The sequence below is a fragment of the Haliotis rubra genome, unplaced genomic scaffold (assembly GCF_003918875.1).
Source record: "Haliotis rubra isolate DU_JTF1 unplaced genomic scaffold, ASM391887v1 Scf435, whole genome shotgun sequence".
NCBI lineage: Eukaryota > Metazoa > Mollusca > Gastropoda > Lepetellida > Haliotidae > Haliotis > Haliotis rubra.
Window position 1 is genome coordinate 514,518 of NW_025767119.1, and position 21,135 is coordinate 535,652.

Consider the following 21,135-nt stretch of genomic DNA (forward strand, 5'->3'; position numbering starts at 1 on the left):
AATCTCAACGGCACATCGCATTATCAATCTCAACTCCCTGGGGAGTATACAACTCTTGCAGCCACTAGGCGAACCGAGTTATTGTGGCTTTCTCATCCTAACGAGGTACCCATTCACAGTTGGGTGGACTGGGACACATAGTCACAGTACTTTGTCCATGTTCACTGCACGTTGCTGTACCCGCAACTAGGTGTTTGCACGTATTCATGTGGCCACCATCTGGTCAAATGCCAACGGATTCGTGGGTTCTTTTAAGTGCACAGGGTAGTGTACTGTACACTAGGGGTTGTGTACTGTACACTAGGGGTTGTGACAACACTGAAAGAGTCTGCACACAAACTTGACTCCATGGTTTTTACACCCGGTCACAGGTGGGCTCGATCCCGACACATTAAGATCGCTGGATCACTAGCCTGGCGCCTTAGCCAGCTCGCCCACTGCGCCCCACGGAATCTTTTACCAACCCTGGTTGTGATGCCACTATTGTCACGATTCATCAACCCAGAGAACATCTAGACTCTTCCTTAAATTCAATGAAGGTTCTTCCTTCAATGGCACTGACAGGCAGTCGTACAACTGAAATACAAAAATGTACTGTCCTAAGCCGCTTTAAACCGGGGGCGGTGGGGTAGCCTAGTGGTTAAAGCGTTCGCTCGTCAAGCCGAAGAACCGGGTCCGATTGCCCACATGGGTACAATGTGTGAAGCCCATATTGCTGAAATATTGGTAAAAGTGGCGTAAAACTAACTTCACTCACTTACACCAAAGTTCACTGATTCAAGGTTGATTTTGTTGATGTTTAGACGCCAGGTGAAGTATCGTGCCCAGGACGAGTGAATACAAGGCCGTTCCCATACGTCGCACCGGCTTTCCACCAGACTGTAGAGATTGTCGACAAGGTTAATCAGGACGTCACCTCTATGAAGGTGAGGCTCATAGTTTATATATACACAAAGAACTTAGTTAAGCACCCCCCTGACACATCTCACGATTGAATGAACCCCGATCTTAACCGTTTGGAGCATGTATGGGACATGATTGGTCGTCGTGTGCAACAAAGGGATCCTCCTGTATAGAACCTGACCCAATGTGGAGCTGCTTTAGATGGGAAATGGCGTAGACTGTCCCTTCAGAGGAGCAGGAGACTGACAGGGGGTATGATGAGGAGAGAGCTAGGTTTCATACAGTCACATGGAGGTTACACTCGGTATTGATCTAGGGTCGTGTAAGACACGCAAACTGACATTTTGAATGTTCACATTCACCAATAAATTCAGCATAAAACATCCCAGGGCGATAATTATACAGACATGGTTTTGTATGAAAATCAATGTGTGTGTTTTTTTAAATAAGCAATTATCAACATGGATTCCAATCATTTTGTCGTTTTTTATGAGTCAAAGGATCATACTGGGTCAGAAAAACTCCTGTATTTCCATCGTGCTCACCAGGAGAAGTTTATGAGGGTGTTGCAAACATATCATTGCAAAAATACAGGGGATGCTTAATTAAGTTCTCTGAGTATATGTTTGTGTTCCCGTCCGTCTTACACTCTGTACGTCGTTTCGGATCAGAGGTTGTTGGAACATGGCGTTTATGTTAGGCTGATTTCCATGACTGGGGACATATTAAACTTGTAGACATTTTAACACGTGTACGTGAACAAATGTCCACTTTTTGTATGTGCTTGTCAACACATTGTGTAGGGGGTTGTGGACAAAATAACACGTTGTGTATGTGGTTGTGGGCATAATAACACGTTGTGTAGATGGTTGTGGACACACTAACACGTTGTGTAGATGGTTGTGGGCATAATAACACGTTGTGTAGATGGTTGTGGACATAATAACACGTTGTGTAGATGGTTGTGCACATAATAACACGTTGTGTAGATGGTTGTGGACATAATAACACGTTGTGTAGATGGTTGTGGACATAATAACACGTTGTGTAGATGGTTGTGGACATAATAACACGTTGTGTAGATGGTTGTGGACATAATAACACGTTGTGTAGATGGTTGTGGACATAATAACACGTTGTGTAGATGGTTGTGGACATAATAACACGTTGTGTAGATGGTTGTGGACATAATAACACGTTGTGTAGATGGTTGTGGACATAATAACACGTTGTGTAGATGGTTGAGGACATAATAACACGTTGTGTAGGTGGGTGTGGACATAATAACACGTTGTGGTGGTTGTGGACATAATAACACGTGTGTAGATAATAATAACGTTGTGTAGATGGTTGTGGACATAATAACACGTTGTGTAGATGGTTGTGGACATAATAACACGTTGTGTAGATGGTTGTGGACATAATAACACGTTGTGTAGATGGTTGTGGACATAATAACACGCTGTGTAGATGGTTGTGGACATAATAACACGTTGTGTAGATGGTTGTGGACATAATAACACGTTGTGTAGATGGTTGTGGACATAATAACACGTTGTGTAGATGGTTGTGGACATAATAACACGTTGTGTAGATGGTTGTGCACATAATAACACGTTGTGTAGATGGTTGTGGGCATAATAACACGTTGTGTAGATGGTTGTGGACATAATAACACGTTGTGTAGATGGTTGTGGACATAATAACACGTTGTGTAGATGGTTGTGGACATAATAACACGTTGTGTAGATGGTTGTGGACATAATAACACGTTGTGTAGATGGTTGTGGACATAATAACACGTTGTGTAGATGGTTGTGGACATAATAACACGTTGTGTAGATGGTTGTGGACATAATAACACGTTGTGTAGATGGTTGTGGACATAATAACACGTTGTGTAGGTGGTTGTGGACATAATAACACGTTGTGTAGGTGGTTGTGGACATAATAACACGTTGTGTAGATGGTTGTGGACATAATAACACGTTGTGTAGATGGTTGTGGACATAATAACACGTTGTGTAGATGGTTGTGGACATAATAACACGTTGTGTAGATGGTTGTGGACATAATAACACGTTGTGTAGATGGTTGTGGACATAATAACACGTTGTGTAGATGGTTGAGGACATAATAACACGTTGTGTAGGTGGGTGTGGACATAATAACACGTTGTGTAGATGGTTGTGGACATAATAACACGTTGTGTAGATTGTTGTGGACATAATAACACGTTGTGTAGTTGGTTGTGGACATAATAACACGTTGTGTAGATGGTTGTGGACATAATAACACGTTGTGTAGATGGTTGTGGACATAATAACACGTTGTGTAGGTGGTTGTGGACATAATAACACGTTGTGTAGGTGGCTGTGGACATAATAACACGTTGTGTAGATGGTTGTGGACATAATAACACGTTGTGTAGGTGGTTGTGGACATAATAACACGTTGTGTAGGTGGGTGTGGACATAATAACACGCTGTGCGTGTGGTTTTGGACATAATAACACGTTGTGTAGGTGGTCGTGGACATAATAACACGTTGTGTAGGTGGTTGTGGACATAATAACACGTTGTGTCTGTAGTTATGGACATAATAACACGTTGTGTATGTGGCTGTGGACATAACAACACGTTGTGTAGGTGGTTGTGAACATAATACCACGTTGTGTATGTGGTTGTGGACATAATTACACGTTGTGTAGACCACAGGGGCGTGTCACGCTTAGAAACAGCGTTAGAAAGACATATAGGTATATAGACCCTACCCTAGTACTATATAAAAGGAAAGGGATGTAACGACGGAACCACCCCCTCCTCAATCAAAGTTAGATTTCACCACGTAAACTAGTTTTAAGGCCCCGTCGAGGCCTACGGATCGAAAGCGAGATGGTTTCCCTACAAAATGAGCTATAAATGGTCACAATGGGATCATTATTTCAAAAGTTATACGCCACGACTCACTGAAAACACCTACCTCCGGAATTCCAAGCCAAAATCATGGATCACCCAAGACAGCGAAAACTCACCTTTTAAATTCGTTTATTAATTCCAGCCACGTTGACAACACCTATGTAGGGCTAGATTCGACCGGCAGCGGTATTCCACGGGTCTAAAAGCTTATTGCAACATCTACTAATCATTTCCTCGACAGTAAGCAGACATGTTCTCCAAAACCATCGGCAATCATACTAACTTGTCGGCCATAGATGGCCTTGACATTTAAGCAGCCTGATCAGTAAATTGGTAAAAATAATTTTAGAGGTTAAATATTTGTAAATAGAATTTCCTAAAAATGAATCAGTATCGAATACATTTTAACAACCTCTAAAATTATTCTTAACAATTTACTGTTCCGTACATGATCCAAAATAGAAGAAATATTGCAAAGTTCATATTTCGCGCCCATTATCAAACAGTCAAATCTTACAGTATATTACATTTTCCACCAATCGGATGGCCTAATTCAGTTTCTGCGGATCTGCTCAGATCACTTGAATGTCAAGGCCGTCTATGGCCGACAAGTGAGTATGATTGCCGATGGTTTTGGAGAAAGTGCCTGCTTACTGTCGAGGAAATGATTTGTAGATGTTGCAATAAGTTTTTAGACCCGTGGAATACCGCTGCCGGTCGAATCTAGCCCTACATAGGTGCTGTCAACGTGGCTGGAATTAATAAACGAATTTAAAAGGTGAGTTTTCGCTGTCTTGGGTGATCCATGATTTTGGCTTGCAATTCCGGAGGTAGCTGTTTTCAGTGAGTCGTGGCGTATAACTTTTGAAATAATGATCCATTGTGACCATTTATAGCTCATGTTGTAGGGCAATCATCTCGCTTTCGATCCGTAGGCCTCGACGGGGCCTTAAAACTAGTTTACGTGGTGAAAGTTAACTTTGATTGAGGAGGGGGTGGTTCCGTCGTTACACCCCTTTCCTTTTATATAGTACTAGGGTAGGGTCTATATACCTATATGTCTTTCTAACGCTGTTTCTAAGCGTGACACGCCCCTGTGGTGTAGATGGTTGTGGACATAATAACACGTCGTGTGTGTGGCTCTGGATATAGTAACACGTTGTGTAGGTGGTTGTGGACATAATAACACGTTGTGTATGTGGTTATGGACAGAATAACACGTTGTGTATGTGGCTGTGGACATAACAACACGTTGTGTATGGGGTTGTGGACATATTAACACGTTGTGTAGGTGTTGGTTGACATAATAACACGTTGTGTAGATGGTTGTGACCATAATAACACGTTGTGTAGGTGGTTGTGGACATAATAACACGTTGTGTAGTTGGTTGTGGACATAATAACACGTTGTGTAGGTGGTTGGGGGCGATTGGGGGTAGTCTAGTGGTTAAAGCGTTGGCTCGTCACGCAAAGACCCGGGTTCGAATCCCCACATGGGTATAATGAGTGAAGCCCATATCTGGTGTCCCCCGCCGTGATATTGCTGGAATATTGCCAAAAGCGGCGTAAAACCAAATTCAGTCAGTCAGTGTTTCACCCCATACAGTTTCACCCGGGATGTTTCACCCCATACAGTTTCACCCCATACAGTTTCTTCCCATTTAGAGGTTGTTTCACCTCAGCAAATAATTATTATCATTATCAACTATAAAATTGTTTCAATATTTTTTTTCATCTGTGTAATGTGTCGAAACAGCATATTCAGATTGTTTGAATAATTGTATCAGTTCATATTGGCTGTGATGGATCGGGTGAAGTCCTTCAGGGACGATAGCAAGTAGCTGCCCTGGACAGGAATGAATTTGTGGAGAGTCCCTTGGCTGTGTACTGTGTCCAGAGGTGAAGAAGCTTCTCGTGGATCTTCTTGAATTCCTATTGTGATTGTTGTAAAAACACCAAGTTATGTGTCACGTGTAGACGTTCTGTGGCGATATTCTGCAGGAGTGGTTTGACTACTTCACTAAGTTATCTTGCAGGAGTGGTTCGACTACTCCAACAAGCTATGCTACTCCTCCACTAAGCTATGTGTCATGTGTAGTTGTGTGACGTTATCTGTGACTACTCCACTAAGCTATGTGTCATCGTTGTGACGTTATCCTACAGGAGTGGTTCGACTACTCCACCAAGCTATGTGTCATGTGTAAACGTTGTGTGACGTTATCCTACAGGAGTGGTTCGACTTATTCTCCACTAAGTTATGTGTCATGTGTAAACGTTGTGTGACGTTATCCTACAGTTATCCTACTCCACTAAGCTATGTGTCATGTGTGTTGTGTGACGATCTAGGAGCTTCGACTACTCACCAAGCTATGTGTCATGTGTAAACGTTCTGTAACGTTATCCTGCAGGAGTGGTTCAACTACTCCACCAAGCTATGTGTCATGTGTAAACGTTGTGTGACGTTATCCTGCAGGAGTGGTTCAACTACTCCACCAAGCTATGTGTCATGTGTAAACGTTGTGTGACGTTATCCTACAGGAGTGGTTCGACTACTCCACCAAGCTATGTGTCATGTGTAAACGTTGTGTGACGTTATCCTACAGGAGTGGTTCGACTACTCCACCAAGCTATGTGTCATGTGTAAACGTTGTGTGACGTTATCCTGCAGGAGTGGTTCAACTACGCCACCAAGCTATGTGTCATGTGTAAACGTTGTGTGACGTTATCCTGCAGGAGTGGTTCGACTACTCCACCAAGCTATGTGTCATGTTTAACCGTTCTGTGACGTTATCCTACAGGAGTGGTTCGACTACGCCACCAAGCTGACCAAGTACGTCTACACGCCAATACCAGGGGCGAGTATGTTTGGAACCCGATCGTTGACAGAAATACACGATTTCAATACTGGTAAAGTTTTCACACGTTTTGTTTGCTATGATGCTTTCCATATGTTTTTGGTTTCTTATATAAACCTCAAGTTGTAAGAGAGCTGAAAAAAGTATGAAGTTATGAAGTTATGAAAATATAAAAATAAGAAAAACTGAGTGTTTTTGACTATGTTTATTACATATCTTATGAAATTAAAAGAAACGTATATCGCTTTGTAGTTGTATATAAATAGATATAGGATGTAGACTTAGATCTTTATATGGATATTGTTACAAGGCATGGCGTTCTTCCGTTGTATCCTGATTTGACAGGCATTGTTACAAGGCGTCAATCATGTGTATCCTCGTTGTGTGGTGTTTTTCACAAGGTATGGCGTACGTGACGGACAACGAGCTAGGCAACTGCTCGTGGGTGCCGATAGAGCAGTCTACGTTCGATGATGAGAACGCCGGACCATATGACGTCAGACAGAGGACATCCCAGGAATTCTTCTACATGAACGCCGACACAACTTCGTATGAAGGCGTGGTGAGTGAGATAATGGTGGACTTGTAATATAGATAGTGTAAAACATATCAGTACCCTGTTTGTGTTGGGGTCGCATCTGAGTGTGTGGTGCGTGAGATAGTTTCACTCTCTTTGAAGAGTGGTTTGTGTGTGAGTCACACCTGAGAGTGTGGTGCGTGAGAGAGCGGCACACGCTTCAAGGCCTCGCTTGTGTGTGGTGGTCACACCTGAGAGTGTTGTGAGTGAGAGAGCGGCACACGCTTCAAAGCCTGGTTTATGTTTGGGGGTCACACCTGAGAGTGTTGTGAGTGAGAGAGCGGCACACGCTTCAAAGCCTGGCTTATGTTTGGGGGTCACACCTGAGAGTGTTGTAAGTGAGAGAGCGGCACACGCTTCCAAAGCCTGGCTTATGTTTGGGGGTCACACCTGAGAGTGTTGTAAGTGAGAGAGCGGCACACGCTCCAAAGCCTGGCTTATGTTTGGGGGTCACACCTGAGAGTGTTGTGAGTGAGAGAGCGGCACACGCTTATGTTTGGGCCTCACACCTAAGTTTGGAGTGAGAGAGCGGCACACGCTCCAAAGCCTGGCTTATGTTTGGGGGTCACACCTGAGAGTGTTGTGAGTGAGAGAGCGGCACACGCTCCAAAGCCTGGCTTATGTTTGGGGGTCACACCTGAGAGTGTTGTGAGTGAGAGAGCGGCACACGCCCCAAAGCCTGACTTGTGTGGGGGTACGTACTTCGATTTAACCAAGGTTCGAAACAACCGCAACAAAATGCTGAAATAAGGTATACGCCTTTGTCTTAGTTAAGGGTGCCACGGTTTAGCTCTTTCCATACGACGTAATTTTTTCACAGATGCACATATATCCTAAGGACGTGATATCACGTCCAGGCATCAACAACTCTTGCATACGACCAGATTTTTCCATCCGTAGCCTCTGAATTCGATGGACGAGATATTACGTCCGATTTTTACAATGTTTCCATACGAGGGACGTGATAACTCGTCTACTCATACTAAACATTTTTCACAGTTTTCTAGCCGTGTATCCTCGTCCTTCGACTGTAATTCGTGTACTTTGTGACAGTGCATTTTTTAGGATTTACTTGATTATCTCCCCTGGTCAAAACCACGCATTCGTTCACAGGATGTCATGACCCTATAATCCTAAGTGATGACATAAATCTACTAAATTGTGGTCGTTAGTGATGGGTACCACGGTGCTTCGTGAAGGGTACCACGGTGACTTGTGATTGGTATCACGGTGTTTCGTGAGGGTACCACGGTGACTTAGTGATGGGTACCACGGTGTTTCGGGAGGGTACCACGGTGACTTGTGATTGGTATCACGGTGTTTCGTGAGGGTACCACGGTGACTTAGTGATGGGTACCACGGTGTTTCGGGAGGGTACCACGGTGACTTAATGATGGGTACCATGGTGCCGTATCGACGGTGACTTAGAAGCGGGTACCCAGGTGATTAGTGACGTTCTACAATATTGTAACTTGCAGAAAGTTCAGGTTAACCAATGTCACGCTCATAAATACATATACATGTATATGTTGCAGAAAAAAACGCGCAATATTGAGGCGTACAACTGGGTGGGGCGGAGGAGCGATTATCCACCCAAAAAACCAATCAACTCCACGTGGCAATGGTTCTTCAGGACGGTATGTAATGGTTATCACATGGTACATGGTAAAATGTTTACATATGCTATGATTATTACATGATACTTGGTACTAGGTTTCTCACATGTCATGATTATCACAGTACTTGGCACAAGATTTTACATAAGTCCACATGGTACTAGGTACAAGGTTTCTCATAAGTCATATTTATCACATGGTACTTGGTACAAGGTTTCTCATATGTCATGATTATGCCATGGTACTTGGTAGAAGGTTTCTCATATGTCATGATTATCACATGGTACTTGGTACAAGGTTATATGTCATGATTATCATGGTACTTGGTAGAAGGTTTCTCATATGATTATCACATCACTTGGTAGAAGGTTTCTCATATGTCATGATTATCACATGGTACTTGGTACAAGGTTTCTCATATGTCATGATTATCACATGGTACTTGGTACAAGGTTTCTCATATGTCATGATTATCACATGGTACTTGGTACAAGGTTTCTCATATGTCATGATTATCACATGGTACTTGGTACAAGGTTTCTCATAGGTCATTCTCATATGTACAAGGTTCCTCATATGTCATGATTATCACATGGTACTTGGTACAAGGTTTCTCATATGTCATGATTATCACATGGTACTTGGTAGAAGGTTTCTCATATGTCATGATTTATCACATGGTAATTGGTACTAGGTTTCTCATATGTCATGATTATGCCATGGTACTTGGTAGAAGGTTTCTCATATGTCATGATTATCACATGGTACTTGGTACAAGGTTTCTCATATGTCATGATTATCACATGGTACTTGGTATAAGGTTTCTCATAAGTCATGATTATCACATGGTACTTGGTACAAGGTTTCTCACATGGCATGATTATCACATGGTACTTGGTATTAGGTTTCTCATATGTCAATAGTAAAAATACATTGTATAAGTTATATAAGATTTCATGACGTTTGGTTGGCAGACCAAGCAATCTGCTAGTTTTCATTTCCAAAACCTGAATTTACTTTATAAATAATAACCATGTGGGCAACACAAAAGAACTGCTGTCACCGCCAGACGTTGCCGAGTGATACATTACAATAACTTGCCATCGTGTATTCTTATTTTTTAGTAACGTAGTCTTTCAAATAAGTTCTTAAAACTAGCGCACTTATTGCAATTACAAAATGTATATCGAGTGTGTTTTGTGCCTTTGCAGGAAGTTGATATTGTTTTTGAGGTATTGAGTGAACACGTCCTTTACAAATATGCTAGGGTATAATCGGACCAAAATTGCAACAATTGCAGTGGGTTTCAGTTTGTGCCTAATCAATGCGCATAAATATATTAGATCTTAATGTCAGACGGGGGCGGTGGGGTAGCCTGGTGGTTAAAGCGGTCCCTCGTCACATCGAAGACCCGGGTTCGATTCCCCACATGGATACAATGAGTAAAGCCCATTATTGTGTTCCCCGCCGGGATATTGTCGGAATATTGCTAAAAGTGGCGTAAAACCAAACTCACTCATTCAAGGTCCCTGAATCAATCAGATAAGCCCATTTCTGGTGTTCCCCAGCGGCACATCGCTGGAATATTGCTAAAGGCGGCGTGAAACCATATTCACTCACTACCTGCTCTAATCTGTATTTTTTATGTAGGACAACTACTCGTCCGCCGAGGACCACAATGCCATGTTTCATCAAGGGGTGCCTCTCCAGTTGACAGTGTCGATGGGTGTTGTAAGTTATCTCCCTTTCCTTGAAAACGATTCAGAAAGTTAATGCATCATGTGCATCTTGAGTGAAATTGATGCTATGTCACTTCATGAATGAACGTTCATATTACGGCATAAGGCTTACTATATAGTACATTCAATCACATGGATGACTCCCGCTTCGAAGTAGCCTAATTGTTAAAGCGTTCGCTCGTCACGCCGATGAGCCGAGTTCGATTCCGTACGTAAGCTCAGTGTTCGAAGCCCATTTCTGATGTCCCCCGCCATGGTAGAGCTGGTATATGGTCGAAAGAGGTGTACAAGCCATCTATTTCACTCATGAAATGGTTCTTCCTGGCAGTTCCGACCCGTGAAGATCCGGGTTAGAATTGGTCTTCAGCATCCCATGCTTGTCGTAAGAGGCGACTAGCGGAATTAGGAGGTCAGACTTGCTGACTTGGTTGGCACATGCCATCGTATCTAAATTGCGAAGATCGATCCTCATGCCGTTACCACTGGATTGTCTGGTCCAGACTCGATTATTTACAGACCCCCGGGATATAGTTGGAATATTGCTGAGTGCGGCGTTAAACAATGTAAAGTACAGATTCTAGTACGTTTGCTGGGTTTGAGTCCCATCCGGGATTCGAACCCACACCCTCAGAGTCAGGCACTTATCCGCCAGCACACATAGTCAGACGCCTAACCCGCTCAGCCACCTTTGAATACCGGATGGGACTCACCCCAACAAAAGTACTAGAATCTGTACTTTGCTGAGAAAGTGTAATCCCAAATGTAACAAATGTTACATTTGACCACTTTCAAAATGGTACTGTGTATTCCAAGTAAACAAATAAACAAATAATGTTTACAGTTCGAGTACGAATACAACATCTTCGACTACACCCAGAACCGCCCCGACCTCCTCAACTGGGACATCAGCGCCTGCTACATAAACTTAAACAGAAGGAGCTTTGACTTCACTGTCCCAGGTAGGAATATGTTATCTCAGGAAATAATATATATCTCATAAATGAATACATTGCCTCAGGTAGGAATGCTATTATATATCGGGAAACAATTCTGCCCTCAGGATGGCATACTTAATCTCAGGTAGGAATTCCTATTTCAGGAAATATCGGGAAAATAGGGAAGACTATTTATATACAAAAAAATATTTCTTTCCTCAGGAAGAAATACACTATCTCGGTAAGGTAATTTTGTATTGTGAGTAAGTGAGTGAGTGAGTGAGTAAGTGAGTGAGTGAGTGAGTGAGTGAGTGACTAGGGGCGATTACTGGTATCAAACAAAAAGTGAGCCTGATTTGCTTCATGGTTAATAATAAATATTGTCTCAAGAACAATTCTAAACAAGGTAGAAGTAAATGGTTTTTAATAAAGCAAGGGCGTGGGTGATTGCGTGTGCGCGTGTGTGTTTGCCTGTGTGCGCACGTGTGTGTTTGTGGGTGTATATGCGTGTGTGCTTGTGTTAGTGTGTGTGTTAGTGTTCTGTGCTGTATATATTGTGTTCACGGTTGTTGTTTGTTGTTCAGGTTCCTATGCTGCCACTATCGACAGGGATAGAACAACCTTCGGTTATACAGTTCTGGAGGAGATTGTGGTCATCACTGGAGCATCCCCACTCCGAATAGCCAAGCTCAGGGTAAACTCAAGCACACATTACCAATTAAAACCTAACACCTGTTAAACTGAATCCCACAAAAACATATAAGCCGTGAACGCGGACTTCACAGTGATAAAACTGTTGAAACAGTAGACGCTACTTACCAGTGGGACATCCTAGGGTGGGCGACCGTAACGGTAAAGTAATGTCTCCTCAGGAGGAACCAACCCCTGAAGATCCTGGTTAGAACTGGTCTTCAGTAACCACTGCTTGTCGTAAGGGGCGACTAACAGGATCGGGTGGTCAGGCTCGCTGACTTGGTTGACACATGTCATCGTATCCCAACTGCGTAGATCGATGCTCATGCTGTTGATCACTGGATTGTCTGGTCCCTACTCGATTATTTACAGACCGCCGCCATATAGCTGGAATATTGCTGAGTGCGGCGTTAAACAACAAACCAACTAATCATGAGCGATCTGTCGGGACGCTGTTACCGGAAGTCGTCAGCGAGTGCCTGCCCAAACTGTTGATGTCGCACTCGTCTACCCAGCTCATCCCAAATCTGCTCGATCGGTCAAGTCGGGGAAATGGGAAGGCACGTTCATGAAATCAGCACCATTGTTCTTTTTTCAACGTCTTTTAAAAGAATCAAAATATCGGAAAATATTATTTGGTCCTAAATTCCAAACATTCCTTGGAGAAACACTAACAGTATCTGTTGTCCTGCAGCTTGTGTTCGAGGAGGATGTCCACATCCGGTTTGACTTCCTTGATACCGCACCCATGAAGGGAGACGTCCACAACGAGTCGAAGGAGGTGTCGTTGGACGTTGCCGTCGCTTCCTTTATGTCCGCAGTCAACAATAACCAGTTTGTCATCCCATTCACTCCGCTCTCGATTGGAATGGTGAGATGATCAGTTGAGGGGACTCACGACTCAGACCCTATCTAGCCAGACACCGGTGGGGCACTTGTTAATTAATGAAAACACACAACCCACTGTCCATTCATCCATCCATTGAGAGGCGAAGACCCGACTCTATCTAGACCCACGCGACCCAACGCCACCCACATACGACCAAAACGCGACCCACACGACCCATACGCGACCCACATGCGACCAAACATGCGACCCATACGCGATCAACACCCGACCCACACGCGCCCACGCGACCAACACGCCAGAATGCCATGCGACCAGAATGCGACCCACACGCGACCAGCATGCGACCCACGAGTAACCCATGCGGCCCACACGCAAACATGACCAACACGCGACCCACATGCGACCCATACGCGATCAACATGCGACCCACACACCAACACGACCCATACGCGACCAACACGCGACCAACACGCGACCAACATGCGACCCATACGCGACCAACATGCGACCCACACGCGACCCATACGCGACCAACACGCGACCAATATGCGACCCATACGCGACCAACATGCGACCCATACGCGACCAACATGCGATCCGGACCAACATGCGACCATACGCGACCCACACTCGACCAACATGCGACCCATACGCGACCAACATATGCGACCAACACGACCCATACGCGACCAACATGCGACCAACATGCGACCAACATGCGACCCATACGCGACCCCAATATGCGACCCACGCGATCACGATCAACACACGACCCATACGACCAACATGCGACCCATCGGCGCCCCACGCGACCCACACGACCGACATGCGACCCATATGCGACCAACACGCGACCAACACGCGCCAAACGACCCATACGCGACCAACATGCAACCCAAACGCGACCAACATGCGACCCATACACGACCAACATGCGACCCATACGCGACCAACATGTTATCCATACACGACCCATACGCGACCAACATGCGACCCACACGACCCATACGCGACCAACACGCATCCCATACGCGACCAACACGCGATCAACACACGACCCATACGCGACCAACATGCGACCCATCGGCGACCCACACACGACCAACATGCGACCCATATGCGACCATACGCGACCAACACCACGCGACCAACATGCGACCCATACGCGACCAACAACATGCGACCCATGCGACGCTACACAATCAACATGCGATACGCGACCAACGCGACCCATCGACCCACACACGACCAACATGCGACCCATATGCGATCAACACGAGACCCAGACACTACAAACATGAGACCAACGCGCGACCCATATGCGACCCACACGCGACCAACATGCGACCCACATGCGACCCACATGCGACCCACACGCAATCCAACTAGTAACAGGTAATGTGCTCGCTAATTGAGGGAACACAAGACTCACATTCCAGCAATTAGTGACAGGTACGGTTCTTGCAAGCTGAAGAGGACAAACAACCAACACTCCCCCCGACCGGGGACTGGGGAGGTATACGCTAGTTGAAACGACTCCACCCGACCGGGGACTGGGGAGGTATACGCTAGTTGAAACACTCCACCCGACCGACTGGGGAGGCGGGGACTGGGAGGTAGGTATACGCTAGTTGAAACACTCCACCCGACCGGGGACTGGGGAGGTATACGCTAGTTGGAAGACTCCACCCGACCGGGGACTGGGGAGGTATACGCTAGTTGAAACACTCCACCCGACCGGGGACTGGGGAGGTATACGCTAGTTGAAACACTCCACCCGACCGGGGACTGGGGAGGTATACGCTAGTTGAAAGACTCCACCGGACCGGGGTATACGCTAGGAAACACTCCACCCGACCGGGGACCGGGAGGTATACGCTAGTTGAAACACTCCACCGACGACCGGGGACCGGGGAGGTATACGCTAGTTGAAACACTCCACCCGACCGGGGACTGGGGAGGTATACGCTAGTTGAAACACTCCACCCGACCGGGGACTGGGGAGGTATACGCTAGTTGAAAGACTCCACCCGACCGGGGACTGGGGAGGTATACGCTAGTTGAAACACTCCACCCGACCGGGGACTGGGGAGGTATACGCTAGTTGAAAGAACACATGAATCACTATCCAATCACCTGACAGTTTGCGGTGGTGTACAGCAGATATTGGCTTCACAATGTGTACCCATGTAGGAATCGAACCCAGACTGTAGGACTGGCAAATATGTCCATAAACCGCTTGGCCAACCCAATGCCCCCACTCTGCACTATGGGTCTGTTGCATATAATAGCATGACAACAGCTCGAGTTTACGTATGTACTAAATGGTCCACTAGAAAAATGTATTATGAACAGATCGTAGGTTTAATAGTACATCTTACAATACAGTCAAGCACCTTTGTGTCGAAGTTTGATGTGTTAGTGTCCACATTTCAAGTGTCGTATTAAACGATGATGCGTTCGTACGCTTTTTCCATCCATTATAAGGGGCGGTGGGGTAGCCTAGTGGTTAAAGCGTTCGCTCGTCACGCCGAAGGCCCGGGTACGATTTCCCCCATTGGTACAATGTGTGAAGACCATTTCAGGTGTCCCCAGCCTTGATATTGCTGGAATATTGCTAAAAGTGGCGTAAAACTCACTCACTCACTCGCTCACTATCCATTATAACTTTGGGGGCGGTGGGGTAGCCTAGTGGTTAAAGCGTTCGCTCGTCACGCCGAAGACCCGGGTTCGATTCCTCACATGGGTACAATGTGTGAAGCCCATTTCCGGTGTCCCCCGTCTTGATGTTGCTGGAATATTGCTAAAAGTGGCGTAAAACCCAACTCACTCACTCACTCACTCATTATGTCTTTGGTTGTGTCGCACGTTGGATAGCTTAAAGTATTTGCGTAAATCAATACAACTTCGACAGAAGGGTGTTTGATTGTATTCGATTTATTTCAGCCAATCAACATCGTGGTGACCCCCAACTCAATCCGCGAGTACACCTACGAGGATGAGCTTTATCCAAAGGACACGGGCTACAGTGACGGTACGTGAATCCCTCACTCTTTACACGGTACTACCCGTCAAGATCAGGGTTACAACTGGTGTTCAGCAGCCCATGCTTGACGTAAGAGGCGACTAACGGAATCAGGTCGTCAGGCTCGCTAACTTGGTTGACACAATGTCATGTTATCGTATCCCAATTAGGTAGAATGATGCTCATGCTGTTGATCACTCGATTATTTACATACTGCCCCCAGAAGGCTTGAATATTGCTGAGTGCGGCGTTAGAGGACAAACCAACCAATCAATCTACACATAACACGCATCTGTTGTCCGAATACAATCAAATGTCATTGTGAAGGATAGGAATCGTTAAACAACAACGAATCAAACATATAGCCATACATTAATACCCGTCTGTATTGTGTTGGTTGCAGGTGCGATGGGCGGACTGGGCTTCGGCATGTTGGTTGTTGGGGTACTCGGTGGCGGAGGAGGGGGCTACTTCTTCTTCAAGTAAACTAAGGTAACCTTCAACATCAATCACTATTCACCGCCAACGTACGCACATTAAAGTGTAGTCTGTCTCAGTCCCTGAACCGCATGTTCAACTAAAGGCTAACTAAGCAAGTGTAGATTTCCTCTGGTTCAAGTAAATACACAATGCTATTTAGCAAGTGGTCAAATGTAACATATGTCATTTTTGGGATTACACTCTTTAAGTACAGATTCTAGTACCTTTGTTTGGTTGAGCCAGCACACAAAGTCAGCCGTCTAACCCACTCAGCCAACGCAGCTTCCACTAAACATGGAAATCCAGACCACTGACTTTGTGTACCCCTCTGATGAGTGTAAATTGGCACAGAACTGTCATGTAATCTTTTTTTTCTGATGGTTGTGGAATGTAATTTGTATCTGTGAAGGTCCCTTGCACGAGTAGCCCCAATGCAGATGACATAAGTCTCTGAATCCCCCCCCCCCTCCATCTCACTCGGGCTATTTTTCAGAGTGAAAGGAATTGTTGTTTCTATCAACATTATAATATTCAGAGACTAAGCGTTAGTCTGATTAAAGCTTTTTGCAATGCAAACAGAAATGAGTGGTGGAGAAGACTCAACATGAGATGGGATGACGTGTAGTGGTGGTTACAGCAGAGTTCCACATTATTGTACTTAAAGTTCAAAACACACGGTTTACGTGCGTGCGTGTGTGCGTGCATGTGTGTGTTTGTATCTGAGTTTGTATGTGTGTGCGTGTGTGTCACTCACTCACTCACCCACTCACTCCACCCAGACAACCCACCCACTCACTGAATCACTTACTCACCCACGCAACCCATCCACACACTCACTCACTCGCACACCCAATCAGCACTCACTCACTCCAACGTGTCTTTACAGGTACCACACAGCGCCTCCGGTGAAGACGCCGAACATCGCGAGACAAACATTCAAACTACATCACTTCCATATATCCAGTTATTAAATAACTTATTTGTCATTTGTACTTTTGTGTCGGAAAATTATCAACCTTCTATATTATTTCAGAGCATAATATATACAAGTATCATACTTTCACATCAGTCCCTGTAAAGCTTCACCTTCTCACTACACAGCGACAAACTCTTGTAGCTCTCTAACAGTATGTACCGGCTTCGCGTGTCAGTACTTTATGTGATTCAGAGATACTGTAATCTTTCTTTGTTCGGTTTATCATATAATGGATCATCAAACGAATTTGATAAACCTGTTATCACGATCCGATAAATATGCCCATCAGGTCACGTAGGAGAAATCCTTCCCCAGTAGCTCAAGAGTATGTTCATAATATATGTAAAATCGGCCTCCGATGGTAGGTGTTTATGCTAATCAATATGCACTTTGTTACCATACAACTTCAGCAATTCCCAAAACACTGCAGTCCTGTTCGGTGTCTAAAACCACTTCAATGCGTGTAATTGGGTCGAACTGTGAAGACCGACATATCATCAAGAGATTATTACTAGTGTATGGAATAAGCCACAAATCCAGCCAGACATCAGGGCTGGTAACTTCAAAATGTTACCAGCCCAAAATGGATTTAACCAGACCAAATATGGTGAATTTACTCAGATGTATGGAACATCTAAATTTTTTACCAGACCATCGGGCAGGCTAGATGTAAATTTAGACTCCCGTCAGATATCTTGACCGTCCCGGGCGGTCGGACGGGCCTTATTTCATACACTGTAAATATTATTACCCGTGTGTTTTCATATCGTCATTATCATTGTAGTGGGATGTCACCGATTTTTTCGACTGTCCCATGGGAGTTCGGCAAGGGTTTATTTTAAGCCCTGTATTGTTTTCCTTCTTTATAAGCGAACTGTATTATGATATTTCTAATGCAGGTAAACAAGGTGTGCAAATGTTTCCAGATATGATGGAAATTTTTATCCTCCTTTTTGCCGATGATGTAATTTTAGTGTCACATACTATCGTCGGTCTACAAAACCAACTGAATATTTTGGAACGTTATACAAATGAATGGAAATTATTTGTTAATTTTGAAAAAACAAACATAGTTATCTTTAGAAGAGGTGGGCCTGTCGCCTCTAAAGAAAACTGTTTTTTGAGTGGCAAAAATTTATCTATTGTTAATCAGTATACCTATCTCGGACTATTGTTTTCCCATACCATGAACTTTAAAAAGAGTGTTATAGACCTGAAATCACGTGCTAAGAAGGCTCTTATTAATGTTATGTCAGTTTCCCAGAATTTTGGAATTTTAACCCCGAAAATATATTTTTAATTGTTTGATGCACAAATCCAACCGATTATACTTTATGGGTCTGAAATTTGGGGATTTCATCGTCATGAATGTCTAGAGAAACTACACCTTTTAGCATGTAAAAGATTTTTAAATGTAGCCCGAGCAGCACCAACTTGTATGGTTTATGGAGAATGCGGTATATATCCGATATATATAAATTCACAAATCAGATGTTTAAAATATTGGTTAAAGATTCTTGGAATGCACGAACAAAGAATCCCCAAACTAGCTTATAACATGCTTGTACATTTAGATGATAGGGGTAAGGCAACATGGGCATCTCATATTAGAACTCTTTTATTTTCTCATGGCTTTGGATTTGTGTGGCTAAATCAAACAGTTGGTAATATTAATGTATGTCTTAAGCAATTTCGAGAACAATCTGTTAGTATGTATTATCAAGAATGGCATTCCTGTCTAGACAATAGTTCAAGATACCAGTTGTATAGATCACATAAGAGCTTAATTCAACCAGAACTATATCTATCTGTATTGACATCTAGAAATATCAGACGCACACTTGTCAATTTTCGATTGGGCTTGTTAGACTTATCAGTAAATAAGGGCAGACGATTTTCAATAGAGAGACGTTTAAGGATATTATGTAACTCGGCTATAGAAGATGAAATTCACTTCGCTTTTGTATGCCCACATTATGCTGATTTAAGAAAAAAATATATCCCAAATAATTACCTGTTAAAATATCCTTCATCTGCCTTTGCTTCCATTCTATCTTCCAAAAATGAAAATGTAATATGTAATCTTGCGCTTTATGTAAAACATGCTGTTTTCGTTAGAAGCAATATCTTATCTGAACTGTAATTTCTTTGTGAAATGTCTGTAACATGTGCTGTACATATACTTGTATTACTTGTGTACGGGCTGGAGGCCTTAAGTACAATAAATATCTTTGACTTTGACTAGTGGGAATACAATTGTACAACGAGGGCTTTTTACCGAAAGGCTCCCCTTATACAAATTGAACACGTCTGTGATTACAACATGATAAAGCCGATTGCGTTTTTCCTGAGCCAAACTGTCTTGTGTCCCTATTCAGAAAGTCTGAATAAAAGCTTGTTTGTTAAACATTCTCTTCTGTTATCAGATCAGTGTGTGTTGTTTTGTTTGTGAGTTTGTTTAATCGGCAGTCAATGTTGCATCTAACAGGCGGCTGTTTGTAAACAAACAATCGCGTCCGGACCAGACAATCCAGTAATTTGTATCATGAGCATAGATTCGCGCAAATGAATATGCCATTACCGAGGATGAACAAACGGTCCATTTAGTTGCTTTTTTTCTAAAAATTATCGTTTGCTGGGGACCTTAATTTTTACCTGGGTTCATTTGTGGTCAGAACGAAAGATTTTATTTCAATTCAAGGTGTGACCAGACCACGTCTCACTCCGGAGACATCATAACGGAAGTTAGATCTTGTCGGCCATGCCTCCATTGCTGACACCTAATGTACATGAGGGAGGTGGGGTAGCCTAATGTGTACAGCGTTCGCTCCTCACGCTGAAGGCCCGGGTTCGATTCCCCACATGGGTACAACGCGTGAAGCCCATTTCTGATGTCCCCCGCCATGATATTGCTGGACTATTACTAACAGCGGTGGAAAACCATGCTCACTCACTTTCTCACTCACTCACTCACTCAGATGTACATTAGAGTTAAGCATGTACTTAAACACAGGAAATGATAAAGTCAGTGACTGGGGCGGTCACATGTGGGAAATTTAACCGGTCGTCTATTCATCGTTCACTGCTGTTGGCAATAATATTCTAATAGGGCCTGTAAGTCTCGCGAGGCGCTACTCCCGGTACTAAACAGGTTTCCAGCTCCCTTTGCGCGCGCCAACTTGCGATGTCCGAGACGGGGTCCAGCGTACTTCCGGTACCAGATTTCCGGTGACAAGGGTATATTCAAGAACCAGTTCTGGTTCCAAATTGTGCGACCGCCAAATATGACTTTACTAGACCGGACCAAGTGTACGTTGTTTGTCACCGGAAGTACTAAGGTTTCACGAAGTGTCGTGACCTACTTACGGGTCCTTTTACAAAAGCTAGAATACTAGATGAACAACGACCATTAAATTTTCCTTTTCGAAAACTAAGAGTTAGAAAAAACTGGACAAAGACGCCGACGATGTGCTTCCGACCTCGCACATCGACTTTGTGGATCTGAAATCTGAAATGATTTTTATCCGACACCGAGCTATTCACGGATGAAAAGAACATAAATCAAAAC

The 21,135-nt window shown here is 44.1% G+C and overlaps 1 protein-coding gene across 2 annotated transcripts in view; it reads left to right on the top strand.

Moving 5' to 3' along the window:
• The window catches only part of LOC124289196, a 33,302-nt gene extending 15,313 nt beyond the window's left edge, over positions 1 to 17,989 (top strand). For both annotated transcript variants that reach the window (XM_046725800.1, XM_046725802.1), the window contains exons 6-16: positions 804 to 926; positions 6,620 to 6,728; positions 7,078 to 7,238; positions 8,789 to 8,890; positions 10,520 to 10,600; positions 11,450 to 11,567; positions 12,128 to 12,237; positions 12,931 to 13,107; positions 16,033 to 16,120; positions 16,515 to 16,603; positions 17,478 to 17,989. In XM_046725800.1, coding sequence (XP_046581756.1) covers positions 804 to 926; positions 6,620 to 6,728; positions 7,078 to 7,238; positions 8,789 to 8,890; positions 10,520 to 10,600; positions 11,450 to 11,567; positions 12,128 to 12,237; positions 12,931 to 13,107; positions 16,033 to 16,120; positions 16,515 to 16,597 — 1,152 coding nt within the window. In that variant the 3' untranslated portion in view covers positions 16,598 to 16,603; positions 17,478 to 17,989. The remainder of the gene's footprint in view (positions 1 to 803; positions 927 to 6,619; positions 6,729 to 7,077; positions 7,239 to 8,788; positions 8,891 to 10,519; positions 10,601 to 11,449; positions 11,568 to 12,127; positions 12,238 to 12,930; positions 13,108 to 16,032; positions 16,121 to 16,514; positions 16,604 to 17,477) is intronic.
• Positions 17,990 to 21,135: the final 3,146 nt, after the last annotated feature.